General features: G+C 36.9%; 1 protein-coding gene across 4 annotated transcripts; it reads left to right on the top strand.

Moving 5' to 3' along the window:
* The first annotated feature begins 1,974 nt into the window (after nt 1–1,974).
* Nucleotides 1,975–25,076, top strand: LOC145119984 (uncharacterized). Of its 4 annotated transcripts, XM_079055770.1 has the most exons (6): nt 1,975–2,521; nt 2,701–2,858; nt 7,997–8,213; nt 8,491–8,592; nt 9,382–9,445; nt 10,014–10,168. In XM_079055770.1, the coding sequence occupies exons 1-2, from the start codon at nt 2,179–2,181 to the stop codon at nt 2,736–2,738; spliced, it is 381 nt and encodes a 126-aa protein (XP_078911896.1). In that variant the 5' UTR covers nt 1,975–2,178; the 3' UTR covers nt 2,739–2,858; nt 7,997–8,213; nt 8,491–8,592; nt 9,382–9,445; nt 10,014–10,168. The 4 variants fall into 4 exon arrangements, with proteins under 4 accessions (XP_078911896.1, XP_078911898.1, XP_078911899.1 ...); XM_079055772.1 differs by lacking the exons at nt 7,997–8,213; nt 8,491–8,592; nt 9,382–9,445; nt 10,014–10,168 and adding an exon at nt 24,910–25,076; XM_079055773.1 differs by lacking the exons at nt 7,997–8,213; nt 8,491–8,592; nt 9,382–9,445 and having other exon boundaries at nt 2,760–2,858.
* The last annotated feature ends 576 nt before the right edge of the window (nt 25,077–25,652 follow it).

Below are 25,652 nucleotides of genomic sequence, written 5' to 3'. Positions count from 1 at the left end.
AGTAAACAATAGTCATGATAACTAATAAAGACCATGATTATAGTTATTTTATGTTCACCGTTTAAATTTTTATTTGCGAATAAACATTGTCAATATATTGTTGTGATTGAAATTATTATGTGTCATTATATGTAAACATTAGTAATGATACACCATTAAACAGGTGATTAAAGCTAATTTATGCTCACAAATTAATTTTACTTGCGTTTGCAAAAATAAATATTGGTCACCATACATTATATAATCGGTGACTATAAGTATGTTATGATGTCAATTTAATTTATAATCTGTGTCGATAAGGTTGACTATAAGTATATTATGATGACAATTTAATTTCTTTTTTGTATAAATAATGTAAAAAAAATAGTCATAATAACAAATAAATACAATCATTATACGTATTTAATGGTCATTTTCGAAGTTCTTGTGGTAACTAAATGTAAACATTTGTCACTTATATAGGGAAAACCGTCACTATAGATATATTATGGTGACGTTAAATTTGTGATTTATTTCTAAACGTAATAATATCACTATATATTATTAAACATGTCAATAGAAGTTATTAATAGTCATAATAAAAGAAATAATACTTGACTATAATTATTTTATGATATTCTTCTAATTATTTGTGACTAATTATACACAACAATCATTCTATAAGAATACTCTTGTCATTAAAACTAATTTATGGTGATGCTTTAATTCTAACTGTGACAAAAAGTACATAATAAAATAAATAAAAAGTGACTATATTCTTGGTGAAATATATCAAAATAAGATTTATACAACTCCATAAACTCTCTATCATATAGTGACGGTTTTTTTATCTATAGCAATATGTTTTCATGATTTATAGTCTCCACAATTAAACGTCATTAGAACTTATCATTAATCATGCAAATTTCGTCATGCTTCGAATGAAAAAAAATGTCATAAAATGTTTATAATTACGAGTTTTTTAGCTTTTTCCTTGTCATAGTTATCCTTATATTTGTAATCTCTATATAAACTTCTAGTATACTCGATCAAGTTGATCAAGTTCAAATGTGATTTAACAATTCATTATACTTCGTCAGTTTCAAGTTTGGCCGGATATATGAATGTGGTGACATGAAGTTCAATAGTTTAACATTTGTGTATTGTTTGATCATGTTTCTTTTGGAACGATGAAAATATAGTAAGAACTATTGTGGAAATAGAACAAATGATTACAAAAAAATAAATAAATAAATAAAATAAAAAATAAAATAAATACAAGTTAGACATGCCTTTTGAAGCCAAACAACCCAATTATTATCATAGGTTTTCTGTTTCTATTCCTTAAAAATAAAAATAAATTAATAAATAACTAAAATCGAAAATATCGTATGCATGAATACTTTAAAAAGTTCATGAACACCAACATATTTTGAAATATTTGTGACATCAAGCTCGTTGAATAATGCAAGTGACCAAATTCAACCACAAAAGAAAACTTAGCACATATATCATTTTCTCCTTTTGCTCAAGAAAACAAGTCATATTTTAAATTTGTTATCTTACAAACCTTATTCTTATTATCATCTAAAATTTTAAATTCTTAAACAAGAGACTATCGCTTTCTAATTTTAAGGATTGCAATATGTTATAACAACCTTTCAGACTTTATGTTAAAGAACCGTAGGTAGTCAATATCTTCTAATTAATAAGAATCTAAGCTAATTATAACAGGCAAACAGCCAATGTCTGCTTGTCATTATTTAATGCCCAAGAGATTATAACATTTGATGACGAATAGATGATGACGAGGGTAATATATATATAGGCCAACGAATTAAAATTATACTAGTGGGATTATATTACTCTTTATAGCGTCTTTGTAGCAGGAATCTTAAATACAGCTGCATGAATTGACTCAACAAATAGATTATATATGAAATATGAATCGCAAATCAGAACATATATCGATCAAAGATATTTGAAATTCATCTGAGCAGATTTAAATTATAACCAAAATGACTTACAATTACGTTATTCAAGATCTTCCGATTTACAAAGCGGCCTTGCTTGACGATTGGGAATCTGTAAGTCAAATCTTCAAACAAGATCCGGACTTGATGACAAAGCAGATCGGCTATATATTGGTCAGAGACGCCTCTAGTCATAGCCGTGGGAACGAATCGCTCCCAACGTTTCATGAAGAAGCTGGTGGAACGTATCATTGAAGTTGGTGCAGCTGATAAGCTGTTTGCGTCGCCTTATGGCGCAAACAACCCACTCCATTATGCTGCTAAGGTTGGTAATACCACTGCTGCAAGGCTTTTGGTGGCCCAGAACCCGTCTATGACCCGTCTTCCGAATGGATCCGGTAATACGCCGTTGAAATTGGCTGCATGGCATGGAAACAAGAAAACGCTTCAATACTTGCTGACGGTGACTCCAGATTTACCACCACCCGGAGCTGAGGAAGGGACTGGTCCGTACACCGGACTTGCTGGTGGCGATCTCATTACCCTTACAATTATGGCTGGATTCTATGGTAAGTCCGATATTTGCAGCTTATAACTTGGGATATTTAGCAGTTATTTATGTAGTATAAAAATCATCACTCGTCCTTTTACCCACTACGACATCCCACAGTCCCACACACATATTAAACACAAATCCCTTCGTTTTAACTACATCGGTTTAAATCTTGCGTTGAATCTCGTGATGCAGATGTGGCGTTGAAAATAATTGATATGCACCCAAATTAACATCGTGCTTGAATCTGATAGGAACAGTGAAACGGCTTTGCAAGCACTAGCTATGAAACCCGAAAATTTTCTTAGTGGAAGCAGGCTTGGATTTTGCGGTCGTCTCATTTATTCATTCATGTAAGCCTCTCATCTATCCTTATCTAAATCTAAATCTATATGTGTATCTATATCTATATTACCTAATAAATAAAAATCAAGTTAAGTGTCAAATGACATTTTTTTTAACGGCCGGTTAGTTGTTATATATTAAATTCATCAAGTTAGTCAATTTCTATATGTCCGGAGGTTTGAACCCGAGATCTCATGTCTAAGAGGCTTCGACCTCTACTAAGTGAGCTATTCCCGCATTGACAAATGATATTTTTCTAAAGTATGATTTTAATGATGTCATGTTGTATTCTTAAAAATTTATTGACATCTAATATTAAAAAAAAAAATTATTATCATTAGACAATTAGTTAAACCTTTATCTTTTAGCGGAGATTGCTATCGATTAACTTTTCTAAACCAAGTCAAATTGTTAATATGATAGTTTTTTTCATCGGTTAAGGTTCCAAAATGCAAAATAATGTCATATTTTTCTATAAATTTTAGAATAAAAGTTGATTATAAATTATAAAATTATAAATAAATATCAATATTCATATTTTGAATTTTAAAAGCCAAATCAAAATTTAAATTTTGAAATTATTAATTATTATCGTTTACATACATTAACTCTTAAAATGAATATAATACTTCTTTTTGTATCTTAAATGTCGTCTAAAAAATTCATATATTTTGAGCCACTAACTTCAAAGTTGCAACTTAAGTCTTTAAAATATTTATCTCTTACAATATTTAGAAGATATAATTCTACAAAAATCATATAAAATATTTGAAGTAAATAATTATTTTTTAGAGCTATAGAATGTTTATTTTTTCCTATCATCAAAATATAATAACTTTTTTTATTTAGAATATATTATCTTATAATCACTTTAACCATCTTCTATTAAAAATAAAATTATGAATTATTCAAGTCTAATTTATTAAAATACAATATTATCCTATGTTGACTATCTATACTTCAATATAGTTTGGTATTGAATTTTTAAACTTTTTTTTTACTTTATCAATCTACTTTCATTGTCTATCTTATAAATACATGGTTTCCACAGGCCTCTACCCTATTGGTATATATATATATATATATATATATATATATATATATATATATATATATATATATATATATATATATATATAGAGAGAGAGAGAGAGTAAGAAGGAATAGTATGAATTACAAAAAGCGCATCGTTTTTATGATTTGTGGCGAATCAACAAAATTAATCTATAGATAATACAAAAATAATATGATTTGCATAAAAAATTCCAAAAAAGCTCATCGATGCTTCGTTTTTTTTTTTTTTTTTTTTTTGAGGATTTACTAAAGCTGTCCGAAAATTGAACCAAAACTTGTTTTAATAATAAAAAAAAAATTATCAATGCTTTTTCCGAGAACCTTTTTTTATGAATCATGTTATATTTGTATCAGCTGATGATTCATTTCGATGGTTACCAAAAAAACATGCAAATGGTGCACCTTTTCCCTCCATACCAATATTTATTTTTTGTTTGATCTTGATTATATATATAAAAACAAGTTCAACTGTGAATAATATTTGAGGGAGTGACCTAACACAAATTTTATCCATAATAAATTTAGATACCAAATTTCACATGAGCATGTGCATATAAATATTTAAGAGAATGTAGAAAATTTGAAAAAAAAATATATGTATGTGCATATGCACATGTTTTTTTAAGTATACCTATGCATAAAAAATATATATTCATTAAAATGCATTTTTATAGAATTTCTTTTTTCTAAATATTAGTTTTGAAATATAAGGTATATATTCATTGATTTGCAAAAAGAAATATAACTATTATTTTTTTTAAATACTTTATATTTTTTTCAAATCAACGAAAATATTTCTTATATATTGAAATAAATATTTAAAAAAAATTCAAAAAAAAATGCATTTTTGAAGCATACTCATATTATTATGTGCATATGCACATTTTTAAAAAACATTTGCATATGTACATGTAAATTAAAAAATTCCTTTTTTAATTCTTTTAATAATATATATATATATACATGAACATATGAAATTTCGTACCTAACAGTGATAATGTTCAAAATGTAAAATAATGTCATATTTTTCTATAAATTTCAGAATAAAAGTTGATTATAAATTATAAAACTATAAATAAATATCAATATTCATATATGAATTTTAAAAGCCAAATCAAGATTTAAAAATTGAAATTATTAATCATTATCTTTTACATACATTATCTCTTAGATATAAATATAATACTTTCTTTTTGTATCTCAAATGTCCTCCAAAACATTCACATATTTTGAGCCACTAACTTCAAAGTTACAACTTAGGTCCTTAAAGTATTGGTCTCTAACTATATTTAAAAGACATAATTCTACACAAATAATATAAAAAAGTTTATGAATTAACTAATTTTTTTTAGATCTATAGAATGTTTATATTTTTTCCTTTCATCAAAAGAAAATAACTTTTTTTATTTAGATCATACTATCTTATAATCATCTTAACCATCTTTTATTAAAATTAAAAAACAAAATAAAATTATGAATTATTCAACTATAATCTATTAAAGTGCAATATTATCCTATATTGACAATCATACTTCAATATAGTTTGGTATTGAATTTTTACACTTTTTTCTTACTTTATCAATCTACTTTCATGATTTTTGGCGAATCATTTGCAAACTTTTTTATATATCCAGTAAGATGAATATTTAGTATGAAGTACAAAAAGTGCATCAATTTTATGATTTTTGGCGAATCAAAAAATTTAATCTTTAGATAATACAAAAATAATCCAATGGCCTTTGGCCTAACGGTAAGAACTGACTATCTCAATTGAGAAGTCATGGATTCAAGTCTTTTTTGAGACATAGATGGTAATTTAGGAGTAGATTAGTTTGTTGTTCAAAAAAAAAGATAACACAAAAAAGATATGATTTGTAAAAAAAAAATTTCAAAAAAGCTCATCGATGCTTCAGTTTTTTGAGGATTTACTAAAGTTGTCCGAAAATTGAATCAAAACTTGTTTTCATAAAAAATGAATTATCAATGCTTTTTTCGAGAACATTTTTTTATGAATCATGTTATTTTTTTCAATCAACTGATGATTCATTTCAGTGGTTAACAAAAAACAAGTTCTAAATGGTGCACTTCTTACCCTCCGTACCAAATATTTACTTTTTATTTGATCTTAATTATATATAAAAAAAATTAAAAAACCGATTCTTTTTAATTCTATTTATTTATTTATTTTATTTTTGGTTTTTTTTTCAAAAAAAAATCAGCGAAATTATATAAAAAGTTGCGATTTTTAAAAATATAAAGTTAAAAAAAAGATTTGTGATCTCTAAACATTTTTTATGCATTTCTATGATTTGTAGGGTTTTTTGTTTTCCATATAACCTATATATATATATATATATATATATATATATATATATATATATATATATATATATATATATATATATATATATATATAACTGGAATTTTACAAATGTATAAAATATGGATAAGTTAAAGATAATTAATTAATTCCTATAAATATGGTACGTAATATCATTAATTAATTTTTTTCCCTAAATATTATAAATAAATATAATCTTTTTCTTAATTAACAAATTCAATAAAAATATCATTCCAAAATTATTTAAAAACACGTTTTTTTAATAGACAAAATAAATAATTTTTATTAACTGTTTTCTTACAAAATAAATAAAAACATTTTTTCCTTATACAATTTGATTCATGTCATTTCATTCATTAATGGATATATAAAGTAATCAATTTAACAGTTTTATTGAATTAGTTTTTTTAACTATATTTTCTAAAGATGAAAAATACCAATATAATTGTAACCATATATTTTATAGTTGTAAATATAAAAATAAAAGACAATATAATGACAAAAAATACAATACGTCTGTAATCATTAATAAATAAAACACATTGTAGAGATAAATAAAAATACATTTACAATTATAAATGAATAAAAGACATCATATATATATATATATATATATATATATATATATATATATATATATATATATATATATATATATATATATAACCAACTATGGTTGTAATCGTAAATGAATTTATAACATAGTCCATAGGAAAAAAAATTACAATGCAGTTTTAATCATAAATGATTAAAACACAATGGACTATATGTTTCTTGTTTTTTCTTAGGTGAACCGTTTGACTTGAACTTGAAATGGTTGTCTTGATGTGAAATTGCACACCTCTAATATTGCGTCTAGAAGGACCTTGATTTTATTCGTGTATTGTCAAATACAAAATAAATATCAATAACATTAAGTAAAAAAACTCAATAACATTAATTTGAACATAATATACCTCTAATCATAAATGAATATACATTTAGAGTTATAATCATAAATAATAAAATTAATATAAATTACATATGAGTTTCTACATTTATAGTTATAATCATTAAAGAATATATATTGCTTTAAAATAAAAGTTATAAAGAAACAAACACTCAAAATATGGATAAATTCATCCGGGTCAAATAAATTTAACATTACTCAACCAATTTAGCCATAATTAAAATAGAATGAAGTTTATATACTTTATTCCATTAAGATATTAAGAACAGTCAAGCATATGGATTTAAGATAGACTGAAGTTGTAAACGCCTAAGAATGAGAAGTGCAATGATCAATTAAATTATAAATATAGGTTTCATAATAACAAAGTTTTTAGATAAAATCGAAAAAAAGTCAAATTAAACATCTTTGGTAAAAACAATATAATGATACAGGAAGTGCGGTAGTGTTGAAGGTAATAAAAAATAAATAACACATATAATCATCAATGAATACAACTACCAAACAAGAAGTGGTTGTTAAAGAAAGCAAATTAGTATATGATAAATATTAAAGCAGATTTGTAGATGATAAATACAAAATACGGAAATTAGCTTGCTCGAATCCAAGAACACGAAATCAGGAAGAACGCTTGGAACCCTTGTAGTCGGCTCTAAAACTCTCGTTCTCTCTTACATACACACACATATCTCCCTGATTTCTCGTGCACTTGGTAAAGCCCTAGTTTTATGAAAAAAAAAAGTGAAAACTCTAATCGTTACCTACCACCATTATCTTAACAGGCTGAAAACCTCAACCCTTAATCACCAGGTAAGCACCATCGACATAGTCCATATCATCGACCTTTATCTTCACAATAACACATTCAAGCAAAATCAAGATTAATTTTTTCCTGATTAAAATCGATTTGTAAGTCTGGAAATCGAGTTGTAGGTTTTGTAGATTTGTTGAACGAAAAAAAAAGGAAGGCTTTGATGATTGTAACGCCCCGATTTTCAGGTATTGTTTAAATAAGGTTTTTGGGTTAAGCTCTACTCGACGAGTTGGTTAACCTACTCGTCGAGTAGCAGCGGGGCAGGATCGCGTGTTAAGTGACCTACTCGACGAGTCCATATTGGGACTCGGCGAGTAGGAGCTGGCAGATGAAACCCTAAATCCTGGGGTTTGCACCCCTATTTAAAGGAACCTCAGCCTCCTTTGGCCTCTTTATAGTCTTTGAGAGCCCCTTAAAACCCTAATATGTGTGTGTGTGTGTGTGCCCATTGTGTGATTGAAGCTTGAAAAAAGAATCTTTAGAGGGAGAAGGCTTAGAGGAGAAGGAGATTGGAGCAAGTAGAGTGTGGAAATCAACTCTTATCTCAGTTATCATCTTCTGGAGGTAACCAAATCACCTTTTCCTTGTGAATCTCTTCTATTGGTTGAGTTTTAGGGTTTTTGGTGAGACATTAAGTTGGAAAGATAAGCTATGGGCTAGATCTGAGATTGTAACTTCAGATCTGGACCCTCCTTGGATTCTATAAGCATAAAGTTACAGTCTTGGTCATGATTAAGGTCCCTTTTGAGCATAAAGTTCCATTAAGAACTTAAAATAGGCATTTAGAGCCTTTATAGCCATGCATGCATGTAAAGTTTGCAACTTTACGTGATAAGCATGCCCTAGAAGCCTTGATCTGTGATTTGGAGCCGCTGCATGGCTCAAAACAAGTCTGTATGGAAAAGGGACTGAATGGACTCGGCGAGTCACAAGGTTGACTCGGCGAGTCACATGAAGATGGTCGTGGACTCGACGAGTTGGATGAACAACTCGGCGAGTCCGATGAAGATTACCATAAGACTCGACGAGTTGAAGAACAACTCGGCGAGTCGGATGAGTTTTCCCTAGGATGCGTATGCGTGTGTATCCGTCGAGTTCCAAGGAGGGAACTCGACGGGTGGCCTTAAAGTTTGAACGAGAATCGAAGCAACTCGACGAGTCACCCCGATGACTCGGCGAGTTGGATTGTGCTTCAAGGAACCCGGCGAGTAGCCGAGGGTACTCGGCGAGTTGGGGTCAACATGGACTGTTGACCTTGACTGAGGACTTTGACTTTAACCAGGGGTTGACTGGTGGGTTATGGAGTACCTTATAGAGTTAAGGACTTATGAGTATATTGTACTATGGTCATAGGTGGTGGAGCCTGTGTTAAGTGATCCGAGAGTTGGAGTTTACCTTTCGAGTCGACATCTGCGAGGTGAGTTATCCTCACTATATCGATAGGGTCTACGGCACCAAGGCCGGCCCTTTAGTTGTTATTGTTATGGTATGCTATATATGGATTTGATCTGCTAGATCGGAATCAGGGTAGACAGTATGTTATGCTTTTATGATCCGTAAGGATTGGTATGTTAGTGACCTGCTAGGTCGGTACTCTCGTTACGAGAGGATTCTATGATTGATGATCAGTGTGACAGATATGTTTGATGTTTGTATATGTCAGTATGTGATAGTTATGCGAACATGGTTATTTACTTGTTGGTTGGGTTGAGGTGGTCCTGCTTTGTGCTGAAGGCCAACATACCCTATGAGCGGTCCGGGGAGACTGCAGGCCCACGAGGCGGACCAGTCATGCCGAAGGCTCGGGATGGATTCAGATAGACTGTAGGCCCAGTAGGGCGGTCCAGTCAGGCCGATGGCCCAGTATGCATGTTGATTGATTGATTGACTGATTGTTGCTGACATGGTATTGTCAGTGTGGTATTGGTATTTTGGGGGTAGCTCACTAAGCCCTCGGGCTTACAGTTTTCAGTTTATTGTTTCAGGTACTTCAGGAGATCGTGGCAAGGCGAAGGCGTGACCGTACCGCTCCTCATCCTTATGTTATGATCTGTTTATGGGACATTCTGATGGATATTGATTTGAAAACATTTTTGTAAACAATACTATTTGACTTTTATTTATGGTTGAAAAGTTTAAATTTGGCATAAAATTTTTGGATGTTACAAGTTGGTATCAGAGCCTTGGTTTGAGTGAGTTGGTATCAAGGGGATTTTCGGAAGGAAAGTTTTAAAAATGGTTTTCAAAATAAAGGATGGAGGATGCAGAGGGTACGATCAGCCGGAGCCTGTAAGTAAACCCCAAAATATCATACAGTTATTTGATATTCTGGTATATTAGAACAATATGCTAGTGCTAGGCTAGGGATCTTCAGGAATCGCATGATAGAGTTGCCTGATTATATGATACATATTAGCCTAGGGTTTCTTGCATATGCAATTGACATCATAACTGTAGATGTTTAGTATATGTTGTTGGGTTATGAGCATTCTAACACTCCTAAGTGTACATGCAACCCTAAATACCTTGGATCTATGTTTTCTCTATTATACATACAATTATGAACATCCAAGGTATTATCCTAATCTAGCATACAAAATAATAAATATAACAAGATAGAATACATACCTCTTTGATGTAGAATGTCTTCATGAAGCTTGAGTGCCTAGTGCCCCAAGTGTGACACCTCAAATGGTTCACACAACACCAAATACACTTGGAATAACTTGAGAGAAACTTGAACACTCCTTGAAATCGTCTAGCCCTCACACTCACACATTAGTGCACGATTTCTTGAGCCATGGGATTCTTTTATATGGTGGCTATTAGGGTTACACCATGTAACTCATAACTTTACCCATTCCTTATGCTCCATGGATTTTAACCTCCATGGAGTATCCATGGGTCACCCCATGGACTTAGTCCAACATAAGGAATCTTGGATCACAAGCCCACATATATAAGAATGAATGATTTACACAATCAACCCATATATTTAATTAGTCTCCTTTTGATCACTTAATTAATTCCAAATTAATTCTTGATCAATACTAATTAAATAACCTTATTAATATATTAGAACTTATAATATATTAACCAACCTTAAGTGTTATTTCTCTCATTATAGTCTATCCAAATGCATGATGCCATGCAACCCAAATGGACCATGCCGGGTCGGGTCAAGTCTTACCAATTATAGTTATGGACTTAGACATTAATCCAACAGTCTCCCACTTGGATAAGTCTAAAACTATTATTGCGTATGACTTCAAAACCTAACTGGCAATCGTAGCTCTTAAAGCCGCTGTCGAACTCTGACCTTGTCAATGACTTGTCCATTAGATAAGGGATCATAAATTCCTCCATTCTAGATATCATATGGACTGAGACATGGATTATAATCATTCTCTCTGTCCATTTGTTGTTTCCCGATTTTCGATTTATGATGACTGACTGATTGAACAAATCAAATCAGTCTTGGCTTGGCCAAGCACTCACATGTGTCATCGCTAAATCACGAGGGGCCCACAGATATCGCTTTTATCCCGAAGGTAAAAGGAATGGATAAACTTCGACTCATATGGCTTGTTCTACTACTTGTTGAATCATACACAAAGGCACGTTTTATAACATCGAGTTACCAAATGCGTTTTCGTGCAATCAATGTATAACCAACTCATAGTAACAACTCATATCTCTAGGTTTGAAGAATATAAGATATTATCGTCTCATGATCACTCGTGATAAAATCCATGAAGTGATTCAAATGAACGCGGGTTGAATCCAATACTCAGAACTTATGAGCACTCATGAGTGTTGTAGCACCACTTTGTCCACCAACTTGGACCTCTACAAACCAACCCATGGCAGTCTTGATTCATATCTACTTCCAACATATGACCGACTGTCGATGGTTTGAATAACTTAATCATTCAGGAAGAGCGACTTAGTTATTCTGGAAGTCAAAACATGCAAAGTGAAACACAAGAATAAATGAATCAAATATGGTATCAAACCCTATGAATATAAATAAACACTTTTATTTATCACCATACTGATTACTCATTATTCATTGTTTCGGTTTTATCAACTTTATACTTGAATTAAAAACACTAGTTGTCCCATGCTCCAAGCATGTACACTATGTTTTTCTTAAACAATAGCTTTGTCATACACCAAGTATGCACTCTATGTTTGTCTATGATCCTTACTTTGTGAAATAAACCAATTGAACATAATTTCAATGATTCTAATTTCACACTCCCAAATCCTTAGCGAAAAATGTGAGAATTTCAAATTCCTATCATTTATCGAAATCTGTTTAGATTTTAAACTTATATGCACTGACCCTCCTGTAATGAATATGTACAAAGTCACAAAGACTTGTCAACAGTCATTATAAGGTATTCCAATGGAGATCAACTCCATGGAAACTAAGTCTCATATTCAAAGTACATTGCTTTGGACATGCTTCTTGCATTAAGTTTTCTAATCTTACACAGATAACTTCCACCTATGGAGACAACTCCATATTCTCATTTTGACTATCACTTCTGAATAAGAGATGCCTCTTTTCAGAATATGTCAATATGGTCCTTCCAAAATTAGCACTATACTTCCAACTGTCCCTGAGCAACCAATCTTTGGTAAACCTCAGATTGTCCTCGACAATTGCTTAATCATTTTAGTCATATCCAATTTTAGACCTTTTCCCTTCTTAATGCCTCTGGGCATTTGGAAAAATTTAGAAATGACAAATATTATAGCACATGCAATCGATCCTGTACCCAAAGCAAATGGTACACGATTCATGATGTCTCACAACAAGACATGATTCTAGACCAGTCTTTTGCTACAATATTTTTATTTGCCATGTTTTCAAAATTTGACTATGAAGAGGGATGCCGTAATCATAATCGAATTTTGAGAACGCAATATATAGAATTTCCTTAAGTTGAACCAATCCAACATGAAATTCATATATATATATATTCTTGACTAAAGATGATTAAGGTCTCAATCTAAGCCTTTAGAACTGAAATGAAGTATATCCTCTCCCTTAATTATAGCAAACAACTTTTTCAATCCCTGCAGCCTCACGAATTGAAACTTTTGTTTTCTATAATTAACATTGCTAACTTGCAACACTAATAATAATTATCATGCTCCCACTAACATGATGATTATTAGCATAACACTTATGCTCCCACTAGCTTTGACATGTACTCAGAAATCAGCTGGACTTCTAGAAATCAATACTTTATTCACTTTCTTACCAAAGTTCAGATTTCTGATACGAGATGCTTTGATAAAACTTTATCAAAATCATACACCTTTCCTTAGATAGCATGCATGTGTGTCTAAACAATTTCAGAACTATGAAAAGGGATGCCGTAATCATAGTCTCAATTGTTTAGACCTTTTGCCATCTGCTTCAAATCTACTTGGTGGAAGTGTTTCCTCACCATCATTTTCATGAATCGGAGAGAAACCTTATGACCCTTAGATTTTATGGTGTATGTGTTCTTATCCATGTGAATCGTCAAAACCATAGTCACAAGACAAGGATAATGACAAATCCAAACTTATATGGACTGAACTTATGCAATCTTAACTTCTTGCCACCTGGCAGTACAGGGTCTGCCATTGCTTCCAAGTTGTTATGCAACCAATTGAGAACTTTCAGAACTCCTATGCAAAGCCAACTTTAACTGGAATGGGCACAGAATATGTCAACACGATAGGTTATAAACCTCAAGTCGTGTGCTAGTGAAGAACCTCAGGTTTTATTCTTGATTAGTTCTTGAAATTCTTTTTAGGATATTTAAGACTCCCACTGTCCTCTTGACATATAAGACTATCTTGCCAAATATTCAAGAGATAGTGCGGATTCTTTATCAAGACAAACACTTCACACAATTGGCCTTAGTTGGTCTTTGTTTTATCCAAAACATCACAACTTACCAATTTCAAATGTACAAGAGTAGGACACTTTTACTCTTACATTTGACAAGTGTTTTAAACCTTTCTTTAAGATATGTCACTCAAGTTACAATCTTGGAGTATGACTCTAAGAATTGTTTTGGAACGAAGTATGACTCATCTTCCTGATCTAACCATTTCAACAATTCATGACTCCTCTTCTTAGTCATAAGAATGCATTAAGATGACCTTTAGAGGACTAATTGTGATATGATTTCTAAATCATTAAGATGATCACAAACATGATACTAAAGTACTCTCCCATCTTTTCAGATTTGAGAAACTTTTATCTTTCTGCCTAATTTGATTCTTCTCATTCGTTGTGCCATACATCGAGACTTTTCCAATGCTTCATAATTACACTTAAGCCTGTAAGTATAACCATATTTACTAAACTTTAGTAAATCATGACGAATAGTCTTATCGATCTTTGTGGTGGACTTGACCAGTGCACAAGAATGTGTACTCGATCCCTTTAGTCATTTACTTGACTTACATATACATGTGAACAAGGAATTAGTCTTAATTTTCGAAAGCTGAAAGTTCTCATTCATCATACTATACAACTTGCATGATTCCAAGTTTCGGTCCAATTGAAACTTGGGTGATGAGAAACTTTCCTTATTTGGTAAATTTAGACACTACCACAATTGAAAGAATCAAATCCATTTTCCAATATTGCTATCAATGGAATCTTATAAGCAACAACTTTTCACAAATGCCATTGTAAGGATACTTAAAATAAATAAAATCAAAACCTTTTTCTTTTATTTTAAAACTTTGCGGAAAAACTTATCCTTACAATCCATATGAAAACCTTGTTGTTATCTATTCCTAAGCAATATAAATATCATAACTCTTAAGTAATAGCCCAAAATTCTGATCACCGAACCATGCGATTGAAATCCATCTTCGCGATCAGAATCAGCATGTACTTAATAGAGTTAGACAATGGACTTTACCTGAAGTAGAGCCAAACTTATTGACTTTAACATCCTTAGGTAAATTTGGCAGCTTCGTAACCAATGCCCCTTCCTTTGGCAATAGTTACCTATGGACCCTTGATAATGGGACTATCTCAGACTTCGCCTCTCTCTTTACCATTGGGTCAACCGAGTTGACTATGGCCGATCCCTTTCCATTGGGAAGAGAGAGCTTTACTGGATATCCAATGTCATCATTGTCAATGTCCATAGCGTTTTAGGAAGTTGATCTTAGCAAATAGATAAGATCATTAAGGGTCTTGTCTTAGTCTGTTTCATAGGATTCCCAAAAGAACTCACTATGTGACTTAGAAAGTAGTTGAGCCACCAACTTTCTCAAGACTTTGACACCCAACTCTCCCGGCTTGTCAATATGTGACTACATCTCCAAGATGTGATCACACCTAGACCTTGCCTTGCCAATAGGGCTTGAGTGACCTTAAACTTTTTAGGAACTTGTGGGTTAGGGAGAATAATTGGAGGAGGTGAAAGAAGTATGATATCCATGGGACATCATCTTCATTTAGGAAAGCTTGTTTCAAGAGATTTGGGAAGATCATAAATGTCTAGACCAGACATCTTTTTGGGAGATATTCAAGATAGTTGATTTAAAGTCCTTAACATGACACCCAATATGAAATATTAAGGCTAGGACCCAACAAACTATTTTATAACTTGGAAGAGGGATGTCGTAATCCAAGCTATAAAATATTTGAAGGTAGGTGAATGACGATTCACCAATTTCCACCAAGATAAACGAAATGTATTATTAGGTTTTAATTGGTTTTGAAACTCCTAGATTCTTTTGAGATTCATTGAACTTTTCAATGGCATGTTTCAATCTCAAGTGTGCCCTTCAGGTTTTGTGACTGGGATGCCGAGGATCACAAAACAAGGTGTGAAGTAACCATGCAAATATACTTGGTACCCTTAATATTTACCCCTCAATCGATGTGCCGGTTAACCACACACGCTCCAACGATACTATGATAAACATTAAGTTACCCTTTGCCTACCTTGTTAAGTCCAGGTTAGTGTGCCGGTTAACCACACATGCTCCACTAACAGCTTAAACAAAGTGCAAAGTGTAATTTCATGGATTAGCACCTTATTCACATTTTCCTAAGTAACTAAGATTGGGAATTTATAAGTGTTTAGTTACTTAGTATTTATCATTATACTTATAATGAAGGGAGAATTATAGTCCTTGTCCTACCTGTTCGGCTAACGACCCTCCACCGGTCAAGGAAGCGGTGAGTGAGAGTGGACACCCATTAAACTGCCATTTTATAGGCAGTAACCTTATACCCCCTTATATACCGGCTTTGTGAATGAGGCCTACTAACGGTAAGACTGACTTTACTCTTATACATATATATAAATATTATTAACTTATAATATTATAAAGTATAAGGGTTGAATTTTAACTTTTAAAATTCTAAGGGCTAATTTGGAATTAAAGTATTCATAAGTGAAAACTTTTTCAAATTCCAAAACTTGAGGGCAAGTTTTGAAACAATTCAAAACTAATTAATTTCATAACTTATGAGTTTAAAGTAGTTTTAATTAAAAAAAAAAAAAAAAAAAAAAAAAAAAAAAAAAAACTCTTCAAGTTCCATAACTTGAGGACAAGTTATGGAAGACTTTAAACTAATTAATAAAAAAAATAACTTTTTTTATTGTAACTTATGGAACTAATTAAGGTTACACTTTTTTTTTTAATTTAATGAAGAGACTCTTGAACCTCCATAACTTGAGGACAAGTTATGGAGTCATAAAACCATTTAATTAGAACTAGACTCTTCATTTTGTAACCTTTGCCAACTTTTATGAGTTTTATGATTCTTAAATGTGACTTTTCATATAACTTGAGGACAAGTTACAAAAACACACTTTGGAATCAACTCTTAGATTAAAATGAATTGAAAACAACTATTTCACACAACTTTTCTATTAATCTAAGAACCTCATAAGAACAAGATAATTCAAATCATCAATCTTCAAGAAATTAGCATGAACATACAAACTAATACAAATCTTGAAATTATGACAGTTATCTTAGAAATTGGATTAGCATGAACATTACCACATCAAAAACAAGTTTATAAGTCCAAAAACATCTTAGGGTAATGTTCCTAGTCCAATTCCAGCCAAAACAATCGAATATATGCATCCAACTCGATTTTTCAGCTACTTTTGCAAGTATAACAAGAAAACAAGCCTATGCTCTGATACCACTGTTGGGTTATGAGCATTCTAACACTCCTAAGTGTACATGCAACCCTAAATACCTTGGATCTATGTTTTCTCTATTATACATACAGTTATGAACATCCAAGGTATTATCCTAATCTAACATACAAAATAATAAATATAACAAGATAGAATACATACCTCTTTGATGTAAAATGTCTTCATGAAGCTTGAGTGCCTAGTGCCCCAAGTGTGACACCTCAAATGGTTCACACAACACCAAATACACTTGGAATAACTTGAGAGAAACTTGAACACTCCTGGAAATCGTCTAGCCCTCACACTCACACATTAGTGCACGATTTCTTGAGCCATGGGATTCTTTTATATGGTGGCTATTAGGGTTACACCATGTAACTCATAACTTTACCCATTCCTTATGCTCCATGGATTTTAACCTCCATGGAGTATCCATGGGTCACCCCATGGACTTAGTCCAACATAAGGAATCTTGGATCACAAGCCCACATATATAAGAATGAGTGATTTACACAATCAACCCATATATTTAATTAGTCTCCTTTTGATCACTTAATTAATTCCAAATTAATTCTTGATCAATACTAATTAAATAACCTTATTAATATATTAGAACTTATAATATATTAACCAACCTTAAGTGTTATTTCTCTCATTATAGTCTATCCAAATGCATGATGCCATGCAACCCAAATGGACCATGCCGGGTCGGGTCAAGTCTTACCAATTATAGTTATGGACTTAGACATTAATCCAACATATGCATCACGGCTGTGTATAGTCAAGATCTTATAGCCTGAGAATGTCTGATTCGACCTTAGGGTAGGATGGGATATTCGAAAGTCTATCGGGTCCAGCGTTATGTGCGGCTAGCATACACTAGCGCTGCAGTGGCTGATGGAAGTTCCATGGAGGTGTGAGTTGTGCAGAGCTGTGGGATCAGTTGTGAGATAGGCGGTGTCCCCTAGTATTGAGGGTTGAGCGCATATTATGTTGAGTATAGTGTTAGGGCGTTGTGATGATACTTGAGACAACTATGGGTAGGTGTGGAAGGTAGTATGGGCCCGTACTACTGAAAGCACAGGACCCATACGCGTAGCAAGGAAGTCACAACCCCTAGGATTTGTGGGTTTTGGTGTCCCGATATTATGTTGTTTATCTGATGTCTTGAATGTACCTTTCAGTATGGTGGTGACGAGACGTTTTGCTGCTGGGTCTGGATCGGGATCCGGATCAGGGTCAGGGTCGGGTGACGGAGGGCCAGAGGTGCCGGTAGCACCTGAGCCCGTGGTGCAGATGGGGACTGAGGAGCTGGATGCCAGGATCCGGGAGATTTTGCATGATGAGGTCGCTGCGGCTTTCCGAGCGCAGCTACCAGAGATGTTTGGGTCGATCAAGACCGCGATGGTCGAGTATTTTGATGAGCGATATAGCTCTGGCGGAGACAGCAGCCGCTGCAGCCACTTCGGCTGTAACTGCGGCAGGGGTTGGAGGAGGAGCCGACAGGGCCTTCTAGTACCGGGACTTCGATAATACGAAGCCCCCGACATTTGATGGTACTCAGGATGCGATCAGAGCTATGCGGTGGTTGTCTGACGTGGAGGGCTGTTTCTTCACGTGCTCATGTCCTGCTGACCAGAAGGTCAGGTGTGCTCTGAACCTGCTTAGGCTCGGGGCAAAGGACTGGCGGAGATTGATGACAGGTTCATATTCTGATGATCAGCGGGCTGCTGTTACTTGGGAGCAGTTCCGGGATATGTTTCGCACCCGCTACATTCCGCGCATGGAACGGGAGCGGCTTGCTCAGGAGTTTTTGACATTGAGACAGGATGGGGAGTCTGTGATGGAGATTACCCGGATGTTCACTGAGAGGGCTATGTTTTGCCTGGAGTTTGCGTCGGAGCAGTTTCAGATGACTCGTTATCTGAGTATGCTCAAGACGGATATACGACAGTTTGTGGCTACATAGCGTTGTGAGACCCTCCTGGATCTACAGGAAGCCGCGAGGCGGCGTGAGTTGGAGATAGAGCTGCAGCTGAAGGAGCAGCATCAGGCACCGGCACAGTCTCAGCCGGCGCCTAAGCGGTCTAAGACCGCTGATGCACGGTCTGGGGGTCAGCAGAGCCACACTTGTGGAAAGTGTGGCAGGGTTCACTCGGGAGTTTGTAGAGCAGAAGGTGGGTGCCACAAATGTGGCAAGGAGGGGCACTATGCCAGGGACTGCCGTCAGTCCGCCGCTCCAGCAGATATGCGGATTTGTTACCATTGTCATCAGGTTGGTCATGTGAAGACCAACTGTCCGCAGCTCGCCGCCAAGTCGGCACAGGGTCCCGCGCCAGCCACTGTGAGGAATGGAGATGGGAGGCCAGTCAGAGTGGAGCCTCCGAAGGCTCAAGGTCACGCCTTCCAGCTCACGGCCGAGGAGGCCAAGGCAGCACCGGATGTGGTTGCTGGTACGTTTCTATTCTCTGTCTCAGTTATTGTATTGGTCTTATGCTTATTGATTGTACCTGTGGTTAGGTACGTTTTTAGTGAATTCTTTGCCCGCTTTGGTATTATTTGACTCGGGGGCGAGTCGGTCGTTTGTATCTCGGACCTTCTCTGGAAGGTTCAGTGTGCCGATAGATGATCTTGAGTGTCCGTTGCGAGTTTCGATCGCCAACGAGCACGGGGTTTTTGCTTCCTCGGTCTACCGGGGATGCGAGTTGGAGATTTTCGGGGTGTCCTTCTCGATAGAGTTTATTCCTATCCCCATGGGGGATGTATGCGTGATTGTAGGGATGGATTGGCTTAGCCGTTTCGGCGCCATGATCGACTGTGAGGGACAGGGGGTGGTGGTTCGAACCCCAAGTGGGGGAGAACTGGTAGTATATGGTGAGGGCACCAGGCTGGGATCAGGGTTTTGTTCGGCAGCCAGGGCTCGACAGTACATACAGCACGGGTGTGCCGGTTATTTGGCGTATGTGGTAGATACGCGGACTAGGGATCAGCCCTCGGTTTCGGAGGTCCCAGTAGTTAGAGAGTTTGCTGACGTGTTTCCGGAGGAGTTGCCCGGAGTGCCTCCGGAGAGGCAGGTCGAGTTTAGGATTGATCTAGTGCCGGGTGCGGCCCCTATCGTTAAGGCGTCGTACCGACTGGCACCGCCAGAGATGCAGGAGTTGTCATCTCAGTTGCAGGAGCTGCTGGGCAAGCAGTTTATTCGTCCGAGTAGTTCACCCTGGGGAGCACCGATCCTCTTCGTCAGGAAGAAGGACGGTTCGCACAGGATGTGCATTGACTATAGGGAGCTGAACAAGTTAACGGTGAAGAACCGTTATCCGCTTCCAAGGATAGACGATCTTTTCGATCAATTGCAGGGTGCATCTTAGTTTTCCAAGATTGATTTGAGATCAGGATACCACCAGGTCAGGGTGAGGGAGGAAGACGTGGAGAAGACCGCGTTTCGGACTCGTTATGGTCATTACGAGTTCGTGGTGATGCCGTTTGGGCTCACCAACGCGCCAGCAGTGTTCATGGATCTGATGAACCGAGTCTGCAGACCGATGCTCGATCACTCGGTCATTGTGTTCATAGATGATATCTTGGTATATTCCAAGACCCGAGAGCAGCACGAGGAGCACCTCAGGGAGCTGCTGGAGGTACTGCGACTAGAACGACTGTATGCCAAGTTCTCGAAGTGCGAGTTTTGGTTGCGAGAGGTTCAGTTCCTCGGACATCTCGTTAACCAGGAGGAGATTTTGGTCGATCCAGCCAAGGTGGAGGCGGTTATGCAGTGGGAGACTCCGAGATCTCCCTCAGACATCAGGAATTTCTTGGGTTTAGCAGGGTATTATCGGAGATTCATTCGTGATTTCTCCAAGATTGTCGTACCCCTCACTCGTCTAACGAGGAAGGGGGTGGATTTCCAGTGGGGCCCGGAGCAGCAGAGGGCGTTTGAGACCCTCCGAAAGTGTTTATGCGAGGCGCCGGTGTTGACACTCCCCGAGGGAGTGGAGGATTTTGTGGTATTTTGTGATGCGTCCATCACAGGCTTAGGGGCAGTTCTCATGCAGAGGGGACGAGTGATAGCTTATGCATCGCGGCAGCTAAAGCCGCATGAGACGAGATACCCCACGCACGATCTTGAGTTGGGAGCGGTGGTCTTCGCTCTCAAGATTTGGAGGCACTATCTGTACGGGGTCCGTTGTACCATATACACAGATCACAAGAGTTTGAGACACATTATGGATCAGCCAAACCTGAATATGAGGCAGAGCAGGTGGCTGGATGTAGTCAAGGACTATGATTGTGAGATCCTTTACCATTCTGGTAAAGCGAACGTGGTTGCGGATGCTCTGAGCCACAAGTCAGCTGGGTCCTCGACCCCAGCCCGGTGTATGAGGATAGCGGTGGATTCCCTGCTGGTGGGTTTGGTCAGGGATGCTTAGATTGAGGGTATGAGACCGGAAAACTTGAAGTTGGAGAAGATTAAGGGCGAAAGCGCCCGGTTTGTTCAGGATAGCCGTGGATTGTTGACCCGTTACGGTCGGGTTTGGGTTCCAATGTTCGGAGGAGTCCGGCAGACAGTGATGGAGGAGGCTCATAAGTCTCGTTTTTCTATTCACCCGGGAGCCACCAAGATGTACCGTGATTTGAGTTCGAGTTATTGGTGGCCTGTCATGAAGCGAGATATCGCTTGGTTTGTTGAGAGGTGCTTGACCTGTAGGATGGTCAAGACCGAGCACCAGAGGCCACATGGTAAGCTGCAGACTCTGGAGATTCCCATGTGGAAATGGGAACGGATCGCGATGGATTTCATCACGAAGTTGCCGAAGACGGCAAAGGGGTTTGATGCTATATGGGTCATCGTGGATCGATTGACCAAGAGTGCCCATTTCCTAGCCATACGGGAGAGTTCGTCGGCAGAGAAGTTGGCCGACTTGTACGTCCGTGAGATTGTCTCTCGCCATGGGGTTCCAGTTTCCATTGTTTCCGATCGGGATGTCCGATTTACTTCCCGTTTTTGGCAGAAGTTCCACGAGGAACTGGGTACGAGACTGCATTTTAGTACGGCGTTCCATCCGCAAACTGATGGGCAGAGTGAGCGGACCATCCAGACCCTCGAGGATATGTTGAGGGCGTGCGTCATTGATTTCAGTGGGAGTGGGATTCCCACCTACCGCTCGTAGAGTTCGCCTACAACAACAGCTATCATTCCAGTATTGGCGCCCCGCCTTTCGAGCTGTTGTATGGGCGGAAGTGTAGGACCCCAGTCTGCTGGGGCGAGGTTGGGCACAGAGTGATGGGTCGGACAGAGGTAGTTCTGCAAACTACCGAGATGATACAGCAGATTAGACAGCGACTGCAGACCGCTCAGAGTCGGCAGAAAAGTTAAGCCGACCGACGCCGATCTGAGCTGGAGTTTCAGGTGGGTGACATGGTTCTCCTGAAGGTCTCACCCTGGAAGGGAGTGATCCGCTTCAGGAAGAGGGGAAAATTGGGTCCCCGCTACATCGGGCCGTTCAGGATTGTTGCCAGGGTTGGTAGGGTGGCTTATAGGCTAGAGCTTCCGGAGGAACTTGGTCGGATCCACAGCACATTTCATGTTTCGCAATTGCGGAAATGCATCATGGACCAGGAGGCAGTGGTATCGTTGGATGACATTCAGGTCGATGAGCGCCTGAACTACATGGAGAGGCCTGTGGCTATTATGGAAAGGAAGAAGAAAATTCTACGGAACAAGGAAATACCTTTAGTAAAGGTACAGTGGGAACATCGGAGGGGATCCGAGTGGACATGGGAGCCGGAGGCGGAGATGCGCGAGCATTACCCGGCATTGTTTATTCCAACGGACTTCGAGGACGAAGTCTAGTTCAAGTGGGGGAGAGTTGTAACGCCCCGATTTTCAGGTATTGTTTAAATAAGGTTTTTGGGTTAAGCTCTACTCGACGAGTTGGTTGACCTACTCGTCGAGTAGCAGCGGGGCAGGATCGCGTGTTAAGTGACCTACTCGACGAGTCCATATTGGGACTCGGCGAGTAGGAGCTGGCAGATGAAACCCTACATCCCGGGGTTTGCACCCCTATTTAAAGGAACCTCAGCCTCCTTTGGCCTCTTTACAGTCTTTGAGAGCCCCTTAAAACCCTAATACGTGTGTGTGTGTGCCCATTGTGTGATTGAAGCTTGAAAAGAGAATCTTTGGATGGAGAAGGCTTAGAGGAGAAGGAGATTGGAGCAAGTAGAGTGTGGAAATCAACTCTTATCTCAGTTATCATCTTCTGGAGGTAACCAAATCACCTTTTCCTTATGAATCTTTTCTATTGGTTGAGTTTTAGGGTTTTTGGTGAGACATTAAGTTGGAAAGATGAGCTATGGGCTAGATCTGAGATTGTAACTTCAGATCTGGACCCTCCTTGGATTCTATAAGCATAAAGTTACAGTCTTGGTCATGATTGAGGTCCCTTTTGAGCATAAAGTTCCATTAAGAACTTAAAATAAGCACTTAGAGCCTTTATAGCCATGCATGCACGTAAAGTTTGCAACTTTACGTGATAAGCATGCCCTAGAAGCCTGGATCTGTCATTTGGAGCCGCTGCATGGCTCAAAACAAGTCTGTATGGAAAAGGGACTGAATGGACTCGGCGAGTCACAAGGTTGACTCGACGAGTCACATGAAGATGGCCGTGGACTCGACGAGTTAGATGAACAACTCGGCGAGTCCGATGAAGATTACCATAAGACTCGACGAGTTGAAGAACAACTCGGCGAGTCAGATGAGTTTTCCCTAGGATGCGTATGCGTGTGTATCCGTCGAGTTCCAAGGAGGGAACTCGACGGGTGGCCTTAAAGTTTGAACGAGAATCAAAGCAACTCGACGAGTCACCCCGATGACTCGGCGAGTTGGATTGTGCTTCAAGGAACCCGGCGAGTAGCCGAGGGTACTCGGCGAGTTGGGGTCAACATGGACTGTTGACCTTGACTGAGGACTTTGACTTTGACCAGGGGTTGACTGGTGGGTTATGGAGTACCTTATAGAGTTAAGGACTTATGAGTATATTGTACTATGGTCATAGGTGGTGGAGCCTGTGTTAAGTGATCCGAGAGTTGGAGTTTACCTTTCGAGTCGACATCTGCGAGGTGAGTTATCCTTACTATATCGATAGGGTCTACGGCACCAAGGTCGGCCCTTTAGTTGTTATTGTTATGGTATGCTACATATGGATTTGATCTGCTAGATCGGAATCAGGGTAGACAGTATGTTATGCTTTTATGATCCGTAAGGATTGGTATGTTAGTGACCTGCTAGGTCGGTACTCTCGTTACGAGAGGATTCTATGATTGATGATCAGTGTGACAGATATGTTTGATGTTTGTATATGTCAGTATGTGATAGTTATGCGAACATGGTTATTTACTTCCTGGTTGGGTTGAGGCGGTCCTGCTTTGTGCTGAAGGCCAACATACCCTATGAGCGGTCCGAGGAGACTGTAGGCCCACGAGGCGGACCAGTCATGCCGAAGGCTCGGGATGGATTCAGATAGACTGTAGGCCCAGTAGGGCGGTCCAGTCAGGCCGATGGCCCAGTATGCATGTTGATTGATTGATTGACTAATTGTTGCTGACATGGTATTGTCAGTGTGGTATTGGTATTTTGGGGGTAGCTCACTAAGCCCTCGGGCTTACAGTTTTCAGTTTATTGTTTCAGGTACTTCAGGAGATCGTGGCAAGGCGAAGGCGTGACAGTACCGCTCCTCATCCTTATGTTATGATCTGTTTATGGGACACTCTGATGGATATTGATTTGAAAACATTTTTGTAAACAATACTATTTGACTTTTATTTATGGTTGAAAAGTTTAAATTTGGTGTAAAATTTTTGGATGTTACAATGATGGTGTTGATAGCATATGGTGGTGTCAACTGGTAGATATTACGTTTTAATGTTTTAGGTTTTAATGTTTGAAATCGTTATATATATATATATATATATATATATATATATATATATATATATATATATATATATATATATATATATATATATATATATATATGAAGAGAGATAGAGGGAGGGAGAGGAATAAGGAAACATGAGAGTGGTATAGAGATATTCCAAGAACTTAATAAAAATAGAATAATAATTAGTGACCATAATACATTTTTAGTATTTTACTCTGCAATTTCATCCCATAACTTTTAGAAATTACACAAATGACCCGTTGATATTAATATTAGATCTTAATATTTGGAGGGCTGAGATCTATTATTGTATTATCAACATTTTAGTTATGGAAGTGACCCAACAAAATTTTTATCCATAATGGTATCAAATTTCACACGAGCATGTATATACATATCTAAGAGAATGTAAAAGAATTGAAATAAAAATATATACATGTGCATATGCACATGTTTTTTTTTTAAATACGCCTAGGCACAAAAATATATA

This window comes from Lactuca virosa, chromosome 6, assembly GCF_052849685.1.
Source record: "Lactuca virosa cultivar CGN04683 chromosome 6, Lactuca_virosa_CGN04683_v6, whole genome shotgun sequence".
In the NCBI taxonomy this organism is placed as follows: Eukaryota; Viridiplantae; Streptophyta; class Magnoliopsida; order Asterales; family Asteraceae; genus Lactuca; species Lactuca virosa.
The sequence above is the reverse complement of the archived record's forward strand: the minus strand, read 5'-3'. Positions and strand labels throughout refer to the sequence as shown.